Source organism: Micrasema longulum, unplaced genomic scaffold, assembly GCF_059751315.1.
Source record: "Micrasema longulum isolate JH-2025_06_02 unplaced genomic scaffold, ASM5975131v1 h1tg000810l, whole genome shotgun sequence".
NCBI classification, from domain to species: Eukaryota; Metazoa; Arthropoda; class Insecta; order Trichoptera; family Brachycentridae; genus Micrasema; species Micrasema longulum.
This window is the reverse complement of record NW_028278002.1, coordinates 24301-42908: the sequence shown is the minus strand read 5'-3', so window position 1 is coordinate 42908 and position 18608 is coordinate 24301. Positions and strand designations below refer to the sequence as shown.

Sequence of the window (18608 nt, the reverse complement as noted above, 5' to 3'; positions counted from 1 at the left end):
GGACTACGAGTAGGAAATATAAATTATTCCCTATTCCTTTAAAAACTTCAAGTTAAAAAAGCGATTAAAAAACTTAAGTAATCATCACCATCCTCCTTTCCGCACCCAGTAGTGCATATGGTACTGCATTGGTTAACCGAATACAACATAGTTCGATCATTTGATGTATAAAAACTCAAACAACTATATTATATTTTATGTAACTCAATTATAACTTTTGGCATAAAAGGATAAATCAATATTAAAACCTCTCAAATCTGCTCAAAAATCAATATTTAAAATAATTTTTAAAAAGCCTTTCAGGTACCTCAGCATCAAGTTGTTTCAGGAGTTTTTTCAAAAATTTTAGATATAAGGCAATTTTATATAAATGGTTATATAATTATATTCACTAACTTTAGTTTAAATGTTAGACCACAAAGTTAATGGTTTAAACATAAATAATATAATATTTTTACCTGAGAGCAGCCATTGAGTTGAAAGCTCCCGTCCAGGGTTCTGAATCTATTTATTTATTTATAACTTTATCCGCCTGGGCAAAGACATACATTCAAAAATACTCAAAATATTGCCGAGATACATCACGTAGACCAAATAATATAAAATGTCATATTGTTTAATTTAAACTAAATACTTTCAAATTTGTGGCAACAGGGAGGGAAAACACTTTTGAGAAGGAAATATGGGAGTCTAAGCATTTACAGGGCGTATGATCTGTAATTGGCTGGTTTAAGGGGCCACTTTACACACTGTGTAACATTCACCATTTTGCCTATGTTTGAACATCCACATTTCCTCAACTCTTCCATCTGTTGACTTTTGTGAAATAAAATAGCTGAAATCTTTATCATGTAGGTGAGATTCATCTGGCTGAACCAATTCACCTACTAGGCAACGCCTGAAAACAATTTTCCAATCTTTTATACTTCTTCTTTTACTAGGTAGTTAACTTTAACTTCAAAACACTTCTCAAAAGTGTTTTCCCTCTCTGTTGCAACAAATTTAAACATGAACAACTCCCTAGGGTAAAAATCCAGCCAGTCTGCAGACATTTGTACATACTCATCATCATCGTCAGTGGCGCTACAGCCCGTTGTGGGCCTCGGCCTCCTCCAGAATCGGTCTCCATTTGTTCTTGCACCCCGCGGCTCTTCACCTTTCTTTGTCGTTTCACTATACGCCCGACTAACTGAGCAGGATAGAGACAAGAGATAACTCACGAATCATAAGTATTGGTAACATTTTAGTAATACGTTTTTTGACATTAAAATAGCTATTTTAAACAAGTATTGATAAAGATAAGAACATTATTTACCGGTGAAAGGTTATATCATTGCTTTTTCAGGTCGATTTGTTCAGTATCTTAGCGTACATGTGGGCATTTCAGTAATTGCCAAGAGATAAAAGTTCAAATGTAATCGAGAACTTTTTGCAACAGACTCAAGTCCGTTTTATCAAACACATCAAGGTTTTACTAACAGAATGCATTAAATCATTAAAACAAGTTCCGAGATAATCACATTTAAAGCTTTTTTATTCTTTCAACGCATTATTTTCCCACAGTTTTTTTTTTTTATTTATTAATAAAACATATAAGACATGAATATCATGATATTATATTCCCAGGAGTTGTACGAGAAAACTCATTTGGGACGGTACATAAAAAAAATAGTACATTTCTTGTAACAATACATAGTATACATTTAAACAATAAAAATTTTAACAAATTTTAACAATCTATGAACTTAATATTAAAAAAGGAAAGAAAACATTTAAACAATCTGTGAACTTAATATTAAAGAAGAAAATAAAAACATTCAAACAATCTGTGAACTTAATATTAAAAAAGAAAAGAAAAACATTTAAACATTCTGTGAAATTAATATTAAAAAAGAAAATAAAAACATTTAAACATTCTGTGAAATTAATATTAAAAAAAGAAAAGAAAAACATTTAAACCTAAAACACAATATATAGACTATTCACAGAAACTGAGCTAAAAACTATCACTTTCAAAAAGATTCAAGAAATAGGTCTTCATTTCTGGTCTTTGAGATTTACCACTCGACATTTCATTTTTAAGGTCATCAGGCAGTTTATTAAATTGTATACGACCAATGTATTCCAGAGACCTTTTGCCGAACTTCGTGGAACAAAATTTAGAAATGTGAAGATTTTTTGCATGTCGTGTATTATAGTTGTGAATTTCATGATTAAATGTAAGTTTTAAATTTGTGTGAGCAGAAAAGTTTATGATGTTTGAAATAGTGTTAGTGATGTCATACAGTGCCATTACCTTGAAAGGAAGTATTTTTGTGTTACGATAAATATCCTTGACATGGGAATCCCATTTCAAACCAAGAATGCTTCTCAGAGCTCGGTTTTGAAGAACTTGAATCTCAGAAATCTGGTTTTTGTTAGCGAAACCCCAAATACAGCATAAATAGGATAGGTGAGAATGTATCATAGCGTAATAGACGGCAAACAAAACAGAGTGAGGAAGCAGACCACGAAGTCTATGCAAAACGCCAGTTACGGGTACTATTTTTGATTTAACATGTTCATATTGGTATTTCCATGAAAGTTGAGAGTCAATATATAGTCCTAAGTATTTAGTAACATTGGTCTTTTCAATATAGCCAGTTCCTAGAGAAATATTAATTTTCAAATCCTGTTTGTTCCCAAAAATCATATATGATGTTTTTTTCATATTCAAACTTAATTTGTTTAATCGCATCCAGTCGGCAAGACTATCGAAATCTGTCTTCATTATTTTTTCTAGTTCTTTTAGGTTACTATTATGATAAAAAATGACAGTATCATCGGCATACAATTGAAGAGTCCCCTTTAACCCCCACTTAGTGATATCATTAATATAAATAAGGAACAAGAGTGGACCAAGGATTGACCCCTGCGGAACTCCACAAGTTATCCTACCTAGATCACTAGATTCTTTTCCGATTTGAACCGCACAGTATCTGTTAGTGAGATAGCTTCGAAATATTTTCAAAGGTATGCCAACTATGCCTAAGTGTTTCAACTTATCCAATAGAATCTCATGGTCCACAGTGTCGAAAGCTTTTTTTAAGTCTATAAATATAGCTGCAGCAAATTCACCAACATCTATTTTTTTTTGTAGATTTAAGACAAAGTCATAAGCAGCACATTTAGTATTATTATTATTTTGTGTTATTTTTTAATTTTTTAAAGCTTTAAAATAGGCATAGCATAAAATTGAACAAGAAATCAACATCTTGCATCTTTATTAAAAAATATTTTAAATAAAGAACATAATGAAATAAAATGTTTTTTAAAAATTAAATGTATTATGTTGTAATTATTTATCATAGAATATATTATTAATGTTTATTTGTTCCATGAAGTTTAGCGACGTTTTCTGATCTTTTTGGTACTCGTATTTTCGTGCTGTCATTTTTAGGCAATCTATAATACATTTAGGCAGTAAACGAAACCTTTCAATGAGCCATAAAATTTTCATGTGCAACTTCCCATAGACCAAAATAATTTATTCATGGAACCGAGCCGAAAAAACTTTTCGGCGAAATAAAAACGAAAAAGTGAAATTTAATACACCTTAATTTGACTTCTACTAATTTAAACGGGGCATAAAAAAGTCATAAAGATAAATAAGGGTTTAAGTATAAAATATGAGCATTTCATCCACTTAACTTAAGGAGTATTTGTCCTTTAATACTTGACTTTTGCTTTTTTCAAAGGTTTTGCAAACAACGCTTTAAAACTGAAACAGCCGCTGCCCCTGAACCGAGTCATTAAAAAATATGAGGTAAATAAACCTTAAAGTAAAGTTAAAACATAGTGTTAAATAGCTTAATTAATGCAAGTAAATATATACCGAATTTTTATGTCTACCGGTTTCGAGAGGTACTCGCCTTTTCGTCAACACTCTATGTTACGAACTAATACTTAATAAAATTAATTAAAATGGCTCTTTTCGCACATGCCACGCAAATCCACCCAGCCCGGTTACTTTGCCGCGTTCATCTTACAAACGCATTCACAACGTGTCTGGGTCGGGCGGATTGGCGTAGCATGTGTGAAAAGGGTCAATGTGTGATCACAAAGTCAATGTTTTGAATATTTATAATATAAAATACCTTTTTTACAAAAAAAACCTTGTTTATAGAGGAATAAATACTAGGGTTACTATATATGGAAATACTAATTATGGAAAACCGTATTTAAAAAATTGTTTTGTTTATTTAAACATTATTCTATTTAGTTTGAAATGTATGTGTACTTTTGTACAACAGGCCAAAGAGGTAATATTACTAGTTTAAAATAGAGTAATATATAATGTTTGGATAAAATATAGTAATACGTAATGTATACCACAAAATATGGATAATATATCATGACAATTTAGCTAAAACACCTTACGAATTTATAAGATTTATCTGTTTTGACGATTGATACATCGCATCGTCTTCACAAATACAATTTTCCTCAATTTATAATCGGTATAGTGAGTTAATATAATTATATCCCATATATAACCTGTAACTAGTGTGTGTAAGACCTTGAAAATATTTACAAAATGCCAAATATATTAATTGTAAAAAACAGGTTTTTAAAATCTATACGATAATGTTAGTTCCATTCTGAATTTTCATTTATTTTATAAATGTTTACGAGGCCTATTCAGAAAGTAACGAAAAAAAAATAATTTCTCGTGTTTGGAGAGTCCAATTATCATAATTTTACTGTGTTAGGTATACATGCCCTTAAAGTATGCTAAAATTTTCAGCTTTCTTTATTATTTACTTTTGTCTGTGGCAGCCGCTGAGGTTAGACGTGTTTTATGAGCTCGGCGATTTTTTTTTGTTAAGAAAATGGATCAAAGAATTTTTATCAAATTTTGTATAAACAATAGAATAAAGTTTAAGAAAGTGTGCGAAATGTCCACAAAAGTCTATTATGAGTTTGATATGAGTAAAACAAAAGTTTACCAGTGGTATAAGCGTTTCCTAGATGGCCGTGAAGATGTTGAAGACAACGAACGGCCCGGACGCCCCAACACATCAACAACCGATGACAACATGGAAAAAGTTAAAGAAATGGTTATGAACGATCGCTGAATCACAATCAAAGAAGTTGTTGATGATGTTGGCATATCAATTAGCCCATGCTAAGAATTATTTTCAATGTTTTGGGAATGAAACGCGTGGCAGCAAAATTTTATACAAATTTATTGAATTTTTAACAAAAACAGCGGCGAATGAATGAAGTCAACGACGATGCAGAATTAATAAAACGTGTTATAACATGTGACAAAACATAAGTTTACGGATATGACGTCAAAAATAAGGTTCAATCGTCGCAGTAGAGGCATTTTGGATCGCCAAGACGAAAATCGCCGAGCACGCCGAACACTAACACCTTACCGGCTGCCACAGACAAAGTAAACAATGAATACAGCTGAAAATTTCAGCATACTTTAAAGGCATGTATACCAACATAGTCAAAATAAGATAATTGGACTCTCCAAACACGTTAAATTAAAAAAAATCAACATAGTTCAGGAGCATGTTTACAAACTTAATATTTGGTTCTCCAAACCTGCGAAATTGAAAAATTCCCGTTATTTTCTGAACACACCTCGTATGTCATTTTATGGCAAAGTTTTTAACAAAAATATTTTATCAGAAATACTGCAGTTTTATTTTGTTCTTTATTGGTTTGGAATGAAATTGTGGGGCGTGTTGGAAAAGTATGGAGTAAACAATAAACTTATACGTGCAGTATCGTCTCTCTATGAGGAGAGTTCAGCGTGTGTAAGAGTTAAGGGGGGATTTACATCGTGAAACAGGGATGCGTGAAACAGGGATGTGTAATGTCACCATGGTTGTTTAATCTATACATGGACAACTGTATGAAAGAGATAGAATGGATGGGTATTGGAGCAAAAATGAATATTTTTTCAGTCAACTGCTTGTTGTATGCTGATGATGCAGTTCTGTTAGCAAGCAGCAAGAATGATTTGCAACAAATAGTCTCTAGAATGTATGATGTATGCCTGGAGAGTAAATTGGCGATGAACAAAAGTAAGTCAAAAGTGATGGTATTTGAAAGGGATAGTGAGGTTACTGACTGCAACAAAAAGTAAACAACGAATGTCTCAAGCAAGTAGAAGAATTTGTGTATCTGGAAAGCATGTTTTCAAGAGATGGAAGAGTAGAAAAAGATGTTGAAAGTAGAGTGAATGCGCGCAACAAAATAAACGGAGCACTAAGCACACAGTTATTTCTGTCAATCTAAACTAGCATTGCTCAACGGAGTTTTAGTCCCAACACTTATGTATGGAAGTGAAACATGGAACTGGCAGAGGAAGGATGAAAGCCGAGTGAACGCGGTTGAAATGCAATCTTTTAGACAAATGTGTGGGAAATCAATGTATGACAGGGTCATAAATGATGAAATCAGGCGAGAGTGTAAATCTGAGTCAAGTATAATTGATAAGATTAAGAAAGGTTCTCTGAGATTGTTTGGTCACGTAGAACGAATGGACGACGAAAGAATGGTAAAACAAGTATATATGGCGAAAATGAACGGCAACGTGAGACGAGGACGACCAAGAAAGACGTGGCATGATCAGATAAACCAAAATCTTAAGTCTGGTCATGTCAAAAGCAGACAGAACCGAAGGGCATGTATGACAAGATGTATGAATGTGGAAGATGCTAGGAATGTATGCTAGGATAGACGTGTGTGGTGTTCCATTCTCTCTGCCTACCCCTACGGAAAATAGCGTGATGGTAGTAGTAGTAGTAGTAGTAGTGGTTTTTACTTCTGGTTTCAATCTACGGGTTTGCAGCAAACACTCACATATCGATCTCCACTCTTTGAGATCTTCCGCGGCTTCGATACTAACAAATAATTATTTTTTCAGTTAATAATGGAGGTCAACGGTCAGGTTGCACTGTTTCGTGACCTGCTGATCCACATCGGGCAGGCCAGGGACTGTCCTGAGCTGAGGGAGAGGATAAGGAAGTTAAGAAGATCCTGTGTAGAGTCCTGCACTCACACCAGCCAACTCATTCTTCCTAACCTCAAGAGGTGAGAACCTTATATATTTTTCATGAATATGTTACGTATAATATAATGTAATTATTTATCTGCGCTTAACGAAAATGTAACCAGAAGTAGGAGAACTATTAACCTCAATCGTGCAGAGAAATTTTGAGTGATTAAAGTATAATACTATGAGTTTTTGAGTGTGATCTATATCTAAATTTTCAAACTTTTTACGAAAATTACGATTTAGTTAATCACTTATCTACTGAGTGCGAAAATCTGTTTTTTTAAAATATTTATTACTGATATTTCTAAGTACGCCTTGATTTTTTCTGCCTATGTTGGTATTCGGCATTACACATAAAATTTTGTTTTCTGCTTGGCTTCTGAATGATATTTTAAGCAAGTTTTTAATATATTTCAATAAAATTAAACTAATTTTATTAAATAAACATGTTTTATAAAATAATAATACAGTTATCGTGAACTTTATCGATTTATTATCAGTTTCAGAGCCATTCCTTAAAAAAAATATCTTAAATAATTTTTTTAACATTTTTTTTAATACCAATTTTTTTCATTATAAATTAATTTATATTATTCAGGTCTGGAAGGCTTCAAGCTGTCCAAAATTGCTTTTATCCAAGAAAAACGCATTCAAATCGAAAATCAAATATTTTCCCATATTTATTATAAACGAGCTGAATCCGGCAATGCTTTGCTATTGCTAGATTTGAGTACATACTCGTATACAGATTAAATGAACACATTCGAAAATTTATATCAATTATTGGATAAACTCCAAATTAGATATGAACGTTTACAATTTTGTTTAAATAGACGTTTCATTATCCCATTTTCCGCACCTCAAAACTGAACCGATTTTGTTATTTTATATTTGGTCGGGTTGTGGTCCCGCGGCTAGTGTCTCGGACTCACGGACCAAAGGTCCGTGGTTCGAATCCCACTCTACCCCAACTTGATTCCATTTTCTAATAGTGAGTTATTTACAACTCGTTGAAAATGGCCCTCAAAATTAAATATTTGGGTAAATCATAAGAACGCAAATATTTCTTTTTATTTAAAAAAAAAATTAAAAAAAAAAAAAAAAAAAAGAGTATGGAATAAAATTTTATACATCGGTACGTTTTGTTTTTTTCAAAAAAAGTCCTAGTTGTATTCCATGCGCCCGAAGACGTCAGATAAAACTGTGCTTTTCTACGGGTTTGGATGGTTCTAGTTCAGATAATAAACTATTTTTTTAAAAACGAAACGAAATAAATATCTATAGTGTGTAAAAAAAGCCCCAGCTCTAGTGCCATAATCCAGAGAGAAAATACGGAAATACGTTTGTATTAAGAAAAGTCGACCGCGTTTTTTCTTAAGATCAAACATTACTAAGTATACTTACAAAACTTTACTAAAAAAAACCTTAGTTAAAACCGTTAATTAACGTAAAAAAGATGTCGTAACTTTTTATTGGTAAGAAAGTATCTAAGTACTTGTTTATGGTTGTATTCCAAAACTTTACATGATATAATTTTTAAATAAAAAATCCTTTTTACCAATGTCCAACTCTGCTCAGGGGTGCACAGTTAGGAATGCGATTTCCAAAAATTTAAAAAAAGTCTGTTAATATTGTTTAAGTATTACCAAAAATCCAGTAAAAAGAAATAAATGGATTTAAATTATCAGGAATTTAAGGAAATAATCTGATTATGATCCATAAAAAAATAATGTTGTTCGTAAACATTCAAAGATCACATTTTTTATACACAAATAAAATAACCTTTATTCAATTTTTTTTATCCGCAATCTCGGCGAATGCAACCCTGGTAATGCATAAAATCACGCTTGCAACGTTTTTTGTACTTAATAAATTTAAGATTTTATGAGTTATAAACCTTTCCGTGGCAAAGATGTACATTTATCTGAAAACCGCACGTAAATCGGTCCAGTAGTTATTCAGTCCATCGAGGTCAATCATTTGTTCATTGCCTTTTATTAATATAATTAAAAATAAATTTCTTTTTATTTCATTTTGGTCTTCCGGTGAACTGTACATTATGTTTTTTTCAAATATTTTAAAGAGGTAAACCCCTTAATTGGTTAACTTATTTGCTTAATTTTTTACTAGTGTTAGTTTCAATAAATAAATATATGTAGTTACTTGAATTCTACACCAATTTCTTCCGTAAATGACACATCATATTATTTGATATTTAAGGTACCACAATCCTTTGATCAATCCGGGTCCGTATATGTACATACATACATACGTACAGTGTGCAGGATATGTACTGTTTGCGCCACATCTCTGCGTACATATATGCTTTCATCTGTGCCTACGGAAAGCCAAGCCACAAACTAGTATGTTCTATAGTTAGGTTACAATTCCATTGAACAGTGAACATGTTTGACATAGCTGTTGGGTTGTCAAACCAAATGCTTGTTCTGATTACGAATCCTTCGAGTGTTACCATTTTGGAACAATTGCAACATATGAATCAAATCAAGATCCTAACCTGTACCAAACATTTAATAGCTGTAAATTGATAATGAAGAATTCAAACAATACGACAAACATAATATTTTTACTTAAACAATGGATTGATGAACATTTTCTACCTCTGCCTACCCTATCATTTACTTCTTTTGTAACAAAAAGTCATTTATCCTTTTATCAAAGTAATTCGTATCTTTTTATTTTACTTTTTCCTTACTTTATTGAGCGGAATTGAATTGGTTCGTCAATTTAAGTGCGTTTAATGTTTAAAACATAAAATATTTTGATACATACATTTCAATATAAATTGTATGCCAGCCATATTACGATTGATTTCATTTTATTTTATGCTATGCGATAAACCCACAGTGTGCATATATTGAAAAAATGTTTGCACTGAATAAATCTACAGGAACTATAAAACAGAAAACAAATTTGTGTTTGTTCTTCACAAGAACTCCACCGTAATGGTACGGCGCCGGCGTAGCGACGTGAAATTTGGACACTTCATTAAGATGAAATTTTTAGGTCAACTATGAAGTTTAAAGCCAAATTTTCTCGGCTTTCTTCAGTACAAAAACAAACTCACAAACGGTGAGCCGTAGCGACCTTAGATTTCTATAATTTTCTACAATTCTGCGATAAAATTACATATCAATGTATTTAAATAACAAAACCAGTTTTTATTTATTTATTTATTTATGCTTTATTAAGTTAGTTCATAACATCTTAAGAACTTGTATAAACTTTTAATAATAATACAATTTTTCTATCAAAATTTCTCAATTACATAATTTTTCAAAGTAATTTTAAATATTTCAATTTTTTCTATTTCCTTTATTTCTTCAGGCAACTCATTGTACAACTTCAATCTCTTTTACAGTGAGTTTTGAGATTCTGTTTTTTTCCTCATTGGTAATCTTATCTTTTTTTACCCCTTGTTTCATATGTATCACATTGTTGGTTAAATTTTATTATTGTTTTTATTTTATTCATCCCCTTAATTATTTTATGTATAAAAATTGCCACATTATATTTAATTTGTTTCTTTACTGTAAGCAAGCCAATTCCTTTGTGCATTCTTTCTACAATAAGATTTTATTTTTTTTAGTATAATCCTCATTGGCTTATTTTGAAGAATTTGTATATTTTGAATTTCTCCTTCATTACATAAAAAAATAATGGAAGAACATTAATTTATGTGTGGACATATTATTGTTTTATATATAAGAATACTACTTTTTAAATCTATTACATTTCGTAATCTTCCCATAAATGAAATTTTTTTTGAATTTTTTTTTGTTACATATTTTTGTAACAAGAGGAAATAAAATTTGAATAAAAAGCGAAGCTTTATATTTTTTGAGCAATCTGTAATCATATGGTTACACTTTGCATTTTTTAGGTGATGTAAAATATTTTGTATAATTAATTGATTCTTATGTATAATGTTATAAAGGCAAAAGAAATTCATTTCGTTGAATTTCGAAATAATTATTCATTGTTTTTAGTATCTTAAATTAATGTGATCTAATTATAATAATTTTCTCAAACTTGTAAATGTTGTTTTAATTTATGACTTACCTTTTATTTACAAACTTCGTTTCGGAAATTCGTCGAAAACTTATAGCTGTGTATGGTGTTGGCACGTGAGTAAGAAATAATTCACGAGATGAAACGATAAAACCTGGAAAAACCGAAAGAGGGTGTTGGATCATGTTATGAAAGTCATGGAAAGTGGAACTTTTACAACCATTATCAAGAAGTAAGTACACGCACGGTTATCATGCCACAAACCCCATAAAAAATGAATTAGGTCTCGCAGTAAAGGCGTCTCACATTTTTGTGTAAATGCGCTGCTATGTGTCACAAAATGAGCATTCGTTAAAAACGTAATTAAAAAATATGGTTTACAAACATAATAATCTTCCGCAATAGATCTACACAAACTACAACAACATCAGGAGCTTATTTATCTAGAGCTTAATAAAAGTTTATTTTTAAATATCTTTTATAATTTTTAAAACCAAAATCACTTAAGAAAATCGCATAAGGAATATTCAAGGAAAAATAATAATACCTTGTTACTTCACACTGTTCTGAATAATATATCTCTCGTTTTCTGGGCGGATGACGAATACATGAAATAAATATTTTATATCAATCTTATGTATTGCTTTGAACTCATGCTAAGAATATAAGCATAAATTTATTTTTTAAATTATTATTTCATTTAATTTTGTTGATCTATAAAATCATTTTCCTTAATGTCTTTGCCTTTCGTGTAACAAGACTTTTCTTCCCACGAGTTTTATGATGATGTTCGCTTAAGTCATAAACAAGGTATAAGTAGTTTGGAGAATTTAATAGTAACCCTTTAAGACCGGGTGTTTATTCAAATATATAAGAAATTAAATTAACAACACACCGAAATAAAAAAGTGGTGTTTGTGCTAAAATTCGTCTGCTCGTGTGAATAGTCATCACAACTCAAACAACTCCGATTTTAATTTGACTGATTTGTTTATTTTGGAGCCAATTCCTGTAATTTTTCTAAATAAAATTTACGTCAAGTTTTAAGAATATTTATTATTTTTCTTTATCTTTGAATATACCTTAGGTTCTCTAGATCTAAGATCTACTGATGCAATACATTACAGAACTAATTATCGTTCCCCTGAGATGATGAGGTCCAACCGTCCCTTCATCTATCGGGTGGTCTTCCAGGCGGACGTTGTCCATATGAGATTTGATTGGCTGCAGCATACACAAGTTGTCACTGCTCATCCTGGCCGCATGGTCCCTCCAGTATCTTCATCTATATTTGCTCTATCACAAGATATCCTGTCTTTTACATGTCTCTAATTATAGTATTACGGGTTCGATCTCGGAGCATTTACCAAGCAATGGACGTGTAGACTTTTGTTTCAGTAGTTTTAAGTAGCCCACATGTGTTAAAGTGTCAGCCTCCGCTTCTACACCATTCGTCATAATGATACTCACACATATCTTGTATATTTTAATATTATACTTTTGTAATTTTATAATTATTGTTATTGACGCCTTGATAGTCCGGCTCTTTTGTCGGAGTTATCATTAAATGTCCCCGGCTACCGCACCCGTCACACGTCGAGCTCTCTATTTCATCTGCCAGCAGTTCGTACGAACTATGCCCAGAACTCTCCACTTATACGTTTTGTTCTACGGAAGTCCGTGACCTTAGTGTTGTACTTGATAGTAAACTTACATTTAACAAACATATAGAAAATACTGTAGAAAAAGCTTACAAAATGTTAGGGTTTGTCATACGATCAACCAAACCTTTCACAAGAACTGACGCATTAAGAAAACTTTTTTTTTCATATGTACGTAGTGTCCTCGAGTTTGGTTCGCCGATTTGGAATCCTCAATATAATACGTACAAAAATCGTATTGAACATATTCAAAATTATTTTCTTAGACAATTAGATTTCAGAAATAATGTTTCATTCTCAAGTAGGACTGAGTCAGCTAATTTTCACAAGGTTCAAAATCTCGCAACTCGGCGTACCATGTTGGATATGAGCTTTCTATACAAAATTGTTAATAACGTAGTTGATAGCCCAGAAATTGTTAGAGGCATTTCATATCGAGTCCCTGTCCGTAGAACTCGTCAATCTGTACTCTTCGACATTCCTAAGTCAATGACTAATTATTTAAGAAATAGCACTCTACGAAGAATACAGATTACCTATAATGACAGTTTCAGTGACATCGACATACTACATTGCAAATACCATATTTTTATCAGATCAGTTAAAGACATTTTAAATTTATCTCCTGCTTGACTTTTAACTTTTAATTTGATTCTTGATTTTGTCTTTCAATTTTAACTTTTTAATTTTAATTCTTAATTTTAACTTTCAATTTAAACTTTTAACTTAATTTTAATTTAAACTTTTCATTTTAATTTTAACTTTTACTTTTAATTTTAATAATTTGATTTCAACTCTTAATTTATACCTACCTACATCTACTACCTGCATCGAATAATTTATTGTTACTTGTGATTTTTTTTTACAATTAAATTGAAATGTTCATGGAAGCAGAGAGAGAGGGAGGAAAGTAGAGTAGCTTTACAATGTCTTCTCCTTTATATGAACTTTTTATGGAATATTTTAATTTTTACTTTTTTAGAATTAAATTATTTTTCCCCTCTCCTCCTGCATTCATTAGTGTGAAATCTGTAATTGGTCTTACTTTTTAAAATTGTTCTTTTGTACCTTGTTGTTTATATAAAGACTGTATGATTTCATTAATAAATAAATAAATAAATAAATTGTAAGACTTTTTGTTTTACTAACTGATATTATCACGTAAAGCTTCTGTGATTCTAGGTGAAACTTATACAACAATCTTTGAAGGTATTCCTTAGATTGAGCTATATTTTTCTCAAATAAAAACGTGTGTTAATTAAAAATTAACGTCATCTTGTGTATATTGGTCTAGTGATGATTTAAAATTAACGTCAAATAATGTCTAAAATTTGGAAATTTTCAAAACTAAAAGAATACTAAATATTATTTACGTTTCTTCCCTAACCTACCCATTCGTCAACATAACACTAAATATTATTTATCTTATTTTGGTGAATTGAACATGGTGATGTCTGCATTTCCTTTAACTCTGCTTGCAATTTATATATATTTTCACAAATACTATATATGTAGGAAGATTGTTGATGGGGGTTGGTGAAGCTCCTATCCCAGTTGGAGATTGACAGAAGATATGAGATTGCTGTTTAACGCGTATTTATCACATGACAAGGCAAATAAAAAAAAATTACGTCGCGCAAGTATTACGGCGATGAGAAGTTGAACTACATGTTGGAATTGAGTGACTGCGTTGAGCTGACGTGTTGGGCTGACTGTTTGGCCTGACTGGTTAGGCTGATTGTTTGGGCTGACTGGGCGTTACCAAACCTTGTGGTCTCTTTATAGGCCACGTGTGCACTGCAGGACGTTGCACTTATCTAGATGGATATTTTATATGCAAAACTGTTAGTTTTGCAGATTATAATGTATTGAATTGAATATAAAATGATGACTTGCTTCATTGGTCGTTGGTCTATATTTTGGGTGAAGTTATTGCACGCCTGTGTGTCATCGATCAATGGAATATAAACCCTATAGGTATATTACGGTGATGGTAAAAGTGAAAGTATATTTTAGTTTTTGCATATTAGTGTAGTGAGTGTCCTAACGAATAGACGGGTACGTATTGAAACCGGTAGACGCAATAAGTCGCTAAGTGGTTGTTTACTAATATTTACTAACATCAGTTAAAATACTAAATATTTTTTCATTATTTCTTTAGTACATGGAGAATACAAAATATGTTTATGTATTTACTGGAATTGTTTCGGGTCTGAAAGAGTTATGTGGGTTTGTAAAGTAGAAACCAGTAATAGTTGCCACAGTACCAACGACGCTTCATTATATTCGGGAAAATTAAGAATCTTTTAGAAATCATAAAGTTAAGATTCAAAAGGACTATCACAGTTTTAGTTTTGTTAATCTTCCTTACAAAACTTATATCCTCGTCGTAATAAAGTAAACTTGTGTTTAAATTTATTTCAACAGAGAGGGAAGAAGTTTTCGAGAAGGTAATATGGAAGTCTAGGCATTTACAGGGCTTATGACCTGTCATTGGCTGGTTTAAGTGGCAACTTTACACACTGTGTAACATTCACCATTCTGTCCATGTTTGAGCATCCACATTTCCTCAACTCTTCCATCTGTTGACTTTTTTGAAGTAAACGAGCTGAAACCTTTATCACGTGGGTGAGAGTACCTTCTCGAAAACTTCTTCCCTCTCTGTTGAAATAAATTTAAATACGAACAACTCCCTAGGGAGGAAATCCAGCCAGTCTGCAAGCATTTGGACATAATCAAACACTGTTAAACTTGTGTTTTTTATTCGTTTTTATGTTCGTCTTTCAAAACTATTTTGAAGAATACATTTGTATCTTTGAATTATACATGTGATAGGTGTCCTCAATTGACTTTTTGTGGTTGTTAAGCTTAAACATATTAGTATTATTAAAAAAATAAGATAATTTTTCTCTTTTTTGAAGATGATTTCGGCTTTCAATTAATTACTTGTTTATTTTATATGATTAAATTTCATCTTAATGTGATATCGGTATTTCTTTTTTTTAACATGGAGTTATTCATAAATAATTATTTCATAAAATAAAGAAACAAATATATGAAATTTACGACGACTAATTAACATTTTAATATTTTGCGAGACAAGCGTTTAATTTTGATGGATTAATTCAGATGGATTAAGAATACAGTGCTATGTGTGAAATAGAACCAGAACAATAGGCCCATATTCAAATAAAAACATTTATCTTCCATTTTTTCTACAAAGTAAAATTAAGTTTTCTGTATGAAAAATATCAAATGTAATCAATTTATTTAATAAACATATTTAATTACAGGCTACCGACGAAGGTGCTTTAAATTGGCATGTACATTTTTGTACATAAATATAGATTTTACTTTATACCGTCTCGATATGTACCGATGAAGATAGCGTTTGTAATCGTGGCCCTGGACGAGTATTTTCAACTCAATGTCTACTCTTAGGTGAAAAAAATTGATTATAGATTAGTCCGCCTTATAGTATAGTGGTTGTGAAGTGTACCATGCTTGAGGTCCTAGGTTCAATTCCCAAAGCCTGAGACAGACCATTCATTACATGTTACATATTCACGTGACCTTTTATGTAACATATCTGATCCAGGTTCGCTATAATTAAAGCACTTATGCAGTGCCCTATGCGCCACTGGGTGTTGAAAGAGGAACGAAAATGCCTTGATTGAATGTGATGTAGTTTAAGAAACCTTTAAAATGAATTAACATATTACAAAAGAGATGAAAAACATTTCAGAGAAGGTAATATAGAATTCTAGGCATCTACAGGGCTTATGACCTTCATTGGCTGGTTTAAGTGGCCACTTTACACACTGTGTAACATTCACCATTCTGCTCTTTTTATAAAAATATTGATTTTAAATCAATATTTGACAATGTTTGATTATGTCCAAATGCTTGCAGACTAGCTAGATTTCCTCCCTAGGGAGTTGTTTATATTTAAATATATTTCAACAGATAGGGAAAACATTTTTTAATAGGGAATATGGAAGTCTAGGCATTTACAGGGCTTATGACCTGTAATTGGCTGGTTTAAGTGGCCACTTTACACATTGTGTAACATTCACCATTCTGCCCATGTTTGAACATCCACATTTCCTCGACTCTTCCATCTGTTGACTTTTGTGAAGTTAAAACGTGATAAAGGTTTCAGCTCTTTTACTTCACAAAAGTCAACAGATGGAAGAGTTGAGGAGATGTGGATACTTAAACATGGGCAGAATGGTGAATGTTACACAGTGTGAAAAGTGGCCACTTAAACCAGCCAATGACAGGTCATAAGCCCTGTAAATGCCTAGACTTCCATATTCCCTTTTAAAAAATGTTTTCCCTCTCTGTTGAAATAAATTTCGATATTTGACGTCCACCATGCTAGAAATCAGGACAAAGAAAACCGGAAACCAGGACCTTTAGAACAATAGACTAATGCATCAACAACTACACATGAAGGTGGACTTACTCTATTTCCTTATTCGGGACCTTTCCTGTCAGTCAACAAACGTACTCAATACTCGTACTCCAAACTGAACGCGTGTCATCCTCTCTTCCGCACACATATCTTCGCACCCAAAATACATATTTAAGGGTCTTTGAAACACTATTTTGATACTAAGGGTATGGTATCATAAGTATCGCGAAAAAAGATATGAAAATGGGTCAAGTGCTATTTCAGTTTCAGTGCTGCAGAGCAGCGTTTATTTTATAATAAAAAAATACATACAAGAATTTGTCACCCACGAAGTCTCAAGACTTTTCGGTGGGATACAATTTTTTTTAATTTTTATGACAGGTTTATATTACATTAATTTTATTTACATTTTACAAATTCGCTTATAAACAGGCACTATAAATTATCTAGAAGATATTTCTTCAGTTTTTTTTTTCATTTGAAGATCTTTCATGTTAATGATGGTTTGTGGGAGATCATTAAACAATCTTGGAGCAACGCAATTTAATGTTCGCTCTCCGAAGTAATTTTTAACTCGGGGAACAAACAGGAAGCCCTTAGTTTTTATTCTAGTGTTGTTAGTGTAGGAAACTCTTTATTTATATTCCGGATCAACAAAGTGATCTACAATCAATTTGTAGTCACAAAGTTGTTTTACCGGCAGGACATTACAGAACTTAAAATATTCACCTTCGCCCATATGTTTCGCTTTACGGATTATGCTATCCGGTACTATTCCCCTCAACAGTCTCACCTGAATATCATAAATTTTACCCAGATGAGACTGGAAGGTGAGACCCCAGACACGCACTCCGTAAGATATAATGGATTCAATGAGCGAGGTATATATGTATCTTAGCGTTTTGAAAGGGAGTATGCTTTTGATTTCATAAATCACCTTAAGCCAGTACCTTAATCTGTCGCAGATTCCCTCAATATGAACACACCAGCTAAATTTAGAATCAATAATTATTCTTAAATATTTATGATTATTTACAACATCTATAATAGGACAATTACATTTATCTGATTCTTTATTTAAATTTGAATTTATTGTAAAATATTATATGGAACAGAATTTAGAAGTAAATCTTGTTGGTATTTATCAATTTTTGGTGTCACGGTTCCAGTAAAAAACACTTTAAATTTAAATTCATTAAAAAATGACGTGCTTTTCATCAAATATAGTTTTGGGATATTTTAATGAAACTTTCAGAGACAGTTATTGAGGTGTGTGCTAAAACAAAAAATAATATTACTATATTACGTTTAGTCAATTTTCATCGGTGTCAAGTTAATTGTTTTTCCAATGTTTAATAATTTTACACGTTTGATAATTACGTTAGACATTCGCATGTCACTAAGGTGATTATGCTTGGTGAAAAATATTTTTTAACATA

General features: G+C 31.7%; 1 protein-coding gene across 2 annotated transcripts in view; it reads left to right on the top strand.

Moving 5' to 3' along the window:
• LOC148278907 (uncharacterized) overlaps positions 1-7099 on the top strand; it is a 263865-nt gene extending 256766 nt beyond the window's left edge. The window contains exon 2 of one of the 2 annotated variants that reach the window (XR_015823043.1): positions 6929-7015. Coding sequence is in view for 1 of the 2 variants with exons in the window: in XM_088230708.1 (XP_088086834.1) it covers positions 6929-7099 (171 nt within the window). In the remaining variant the exon portion in view is untranslated. Of the gene's footprint in view, positions 1-6928 lie in introns of both variants that reach the window. The other variant, XM_088230708.1, reaches the window with a different exon arrangement.
• The last annotated feature ends 11509 nt before the right edge of the window (positions 7100-18608 follow it).